Source organism: Medicago sativa, chromosome 3 (genome assembly GCF_051527215.1).
Source record: "Medicago sativa cultivar Bolivia chromosome 3, Bolivia_mono, whole genome shotgun sequence".
Lineage (NCBI taxonomy): Eukaryota > Viridiplantae > Streptophyta > Magnoliopsida > Fabales > Fabaceae > Medicago > Medicago sativa.
Genome location: NC_140751.1, coordinates 44,573,689 through 44,577,127, shown reverse-complemented (window position 1 = coordinate 44,577,127; position 3,439 = coordinate 44,573,689). Strand labels below are relative to the sequence as shown.

The window sequence follows — 3,439 nt, the reverse complement described above, 5'->3', positions numbered from 1 at the left end:
TATCACGACCTTTGAGTGGTTTCATGAAACGAGTATAAATAGTTCAAACGTTGTTTGGAACATCACTGCGTTTCATTTTTTCAGAAACTTAGAGGTTTTTTCTCAGAGTTCTTTCAAAGGCGAAGTCTTTCCGAACCTTCAACTTCTCACTTTCAAGTCCAGTTCATCCATCGTAATAGGTAATGCTCTGATGACTCCATTTCTTTCGTTTCTATTTTTAGAAACCGTAGTAATGCTTGCTTTAGGGCAGAGGTTACTCCGACTCGGTGGTTTCTGTCGTTGGTTACGGTGGTTTCCACTGTGCGTTAAGAGTTTTTAAGATTTGTTGTCTATTTTCTGAATGTGTTTAAAAAAAACATTGGCGACAGACTTCAATTTCTAGGGTTACAATTACTTGTCGCCATGCATAGGCGCTCGTAGTTGCTCGCCTCTCTGTTTGAATTACGGCCATATTATCAAAGTTTTTTCAAAACCTTTTTCTGTGATGATCAACCCGTTGATTTGAAAGAGAAATGAGGGTGATCTTTAGGGTTGATCCTCTCCTTGTTTTTCAGCTTTCAGGTTTGATCATGGCAAGTAATTCAAGTAGGGACGACAGAGTGGCGTACGAGGACTCATGGGTAGGAAAAGAAACCCTAGAAATGGCTTCTCATTTTTCGGCTGATGGTGCGGCGATGATCCCGCATTGCCTGATAGGGAGGAAAGAAGACTGGGAAACTCTCCTTCCGAAAGTCTCGGATAGGGTTTGTTCGCGCTTTTCGGCGAATCGTATCCCTATGTATGAGGCCGTCTTTCGGGAAGTAGGCTTTAGACTCCCTTTCTCTTCTTTTCAAGTGAGTGTTTTTGCCTGGCTGGAGTTGTGCCATTCTCATTTGCGCCGGGACTCTTTCGCTTATCTGATAGCTTTCAAACTGCTTTGTCGCTTCCTGCGCCTTCCGGCTATCAAAGATCTGTTTTTCACCATCTTTACCATTCAGCGAGGTTTGGACAAAGATGGTGGTTATAATTGTGTGTCTTTTTGCCAGCGTAAAGTTTTGTTCGAGGTCTTTAATAGTGAAGTCGTGAAGTTCCAGGAGAGGTTCCTTTTGGTGAGACCGCACACTGAGGTGGCGTTGAATAGTGTTCTGAAGGTGGTAGAACGTCCCCACGAGGATGTAGAGGTGGTGTCAACGCGTGTTCCCCGTTTCCATTTTTAATGGAGTCATGATCATTTCAAGCACGAGCTTGCTATGTATAGACATAGCTTTGAGAGGCTGACCGACCGCAATAAAATGAGTTTCGCCAAGATCATCAAGTTTGTGGGCTCATTTTCTAGGTCCATGGTGGTCGCTGACGATGGTAACCCTGTCTTGGACTCGCGGGGGAATCCAGTTACCAAACCCCGTTTGATCGACACCCGCTCTTTAATGCTTTCTAAGGATCCCATGACTCTTTTAGGTAGGTTCCGCTTGTCGTTTTTTGTCTTCTGCTTGGTTCAGGCTTTTTATTAATGATTTGTTTGTGTTTTCACGTGCATGAAAGATGTCTCACATCCGTTCCCTGGTGAACAAAGCCAACCAGAAGGTTACTGGTCTGGGTAGTAGAAGCAGGAAGAGAAATGAGCAACGAGATCGGACGGCGTAAGCTTGGTTTCCTGTTCGAGTGACCGACGACCCAACGGAGGAGGAAGAGGTTCCTCTCAAGAGAAAAAGGATTGCTGCTCTTGACAAGTGCAAGCAGGTCCAGACTCAAGTTGTGGTCCCTTCCAAAGGCCCTCCTCATGTTGATGAAGGCCTGTTCCAGCTTCCCAAAGTGTGGTCGCAGTCTGGCCGTTTCGATCCTCAGGCATCACTTTACCTTGGTGATTCGAAATTGAAGGAAATTCATGACCTGGGACTGCTGGTCGATCCCGTGTAGTGACCGAGGGGGTTGTTGGTGGAATGAGAGCTTTAGAGGTTGTTGTGTTCCTCAACAATTCATCGATGAAAGAAATGGTCTGTTCTGATGCCCTTGCGCGTGAGCGTGATGAGACGGCCAAGAGGATATCTGAGCTGGAAGCAGAGGTGACCGCTTTGAGGGAAGGTGCTTCAGAGAAAGACAAGATGATCACCTTCTTGGATGAAAAAGCAGAGTCGGCGTTTTGTTTTCATCACGAGCTGAACGAAGTTCGTGCTAGGTTTGCTGCAGAAAAGAAAGTCCTTAAAGACGCTCTTCGTGACACTACTCAACCTAGTGAGGAGGAAACTGAAGATACAGTTGTGCTAGCTCATCTTGCGCTGGTGTACAAGCTCGAGGAACTGGAGAGGAACCTTGTGGGTGCTGCACGTCATGGTTTTGACAATGCCATAGAGCAGCTTAAGGTGGTGAACCCAGGTGTGCAGTTTCGTATGGACGGGCTCCAATTTATGAAGTATGTCAAGAACGGTGAGATTGTTGACCCGGATGATGATGGGCATGTTTGAAACGCTCGGCCTTATGTCGCCCTGTAATTTTCATTGCTTTTTTGTTCTTGTTGACCGGCCCTTGCGGCACTGACATTATGCGGCCCTTTGTGGCTCTTTTTTTAAATATATGCCTTCTGTTTGTTCTCAATTATACTTGTCTGAAAATGCATGATTTATTTTCAAGTATAATGTTTTGAATATGAATGCTCGTTGTGTGAGGCTTTTTTATAAGGTTTGAAGTATTTGTTGAGAGCGATATGCCTATCTTATATGTTTAACATAATGTGACAATTCGTGTGCTCTTAGTGTTGCTCGCTTTTTGGGAAACGAGGCTTGAAGTTACGTAAGTGTGCTGAGGTGGGATGGCCTACCCCACGACAGTCATTATTTCGTTGGAGTGAATTAATGGCTGGAGAGTTTTGCATGCTTGCCTGCGACCTTGCTACTTTGACTTGTTTAAATCAAAGTTCTGCCTTTCTCTTCCTAGGTATTCAGTTACTCTGTTTGAAATGTTTTACCTTTTGCGTTGTTTTGCAAGGAAGAGTTTGGGCACGAGAGTTCTGACTGTTTCGTGGAGTATTTGTCGGAAGTGCTTCACATCCAAGAGATAGTTTATCTGAATGTGTGTCCAAAGCTGTGTTTCGGATGTAGAACAGTGGATGAACGAAGAACTCAATCTAAGTTCAACGCATTGAGGCGTGAATCACCCATCGCGAGCTAGGGTTCTACCTAACATGCCGAGCAATGATGTCGCAGCGGTAAGCGTACATACTGAGGAGTAAGAGAATCTGTTGTGTAGATCTCTCTTGTCCTTTTAATTTTTGGATTCGGAGTGGCACGACTTTCCTCTTCCGTTTAATTGCTCGTTTGGAGAGCGAGAAGTTCGTTGTGTTGAACAGAGTATGTACATTAGAGTAGTTTGGCGTTGTTTGCCATCTAAGTGTAATACTTTTTAAGCTTTTCGGCGTTCCAAGTTCTTAGAATGGTGCCTTTGTGGAGATCATCGAGCCCGTAAG

General features: G+C 44.7%; 1 protein-coding gene across 1 annotated transcript; it reads left to right on the top strand.

Annotated features, from left to right (window-relative positions):
* The first annotated feature begins 1,970 nt into the window (after window positions 1-1,970).
* LOC146937645 (uncharacterized) lies at window positions 1,971-2,441 on the top strand. Its single transcript, XM_085749484.1, has one exon. It carries the CDS (start codon window positions 1,971-1,973, stop codon window positions 2,439-2,441), a length of 471 nt encoding a protein of 156 aa, XP_085605610.1.
* Window positions 2,442-3,439: the final 998 nt, after the last annotated feature.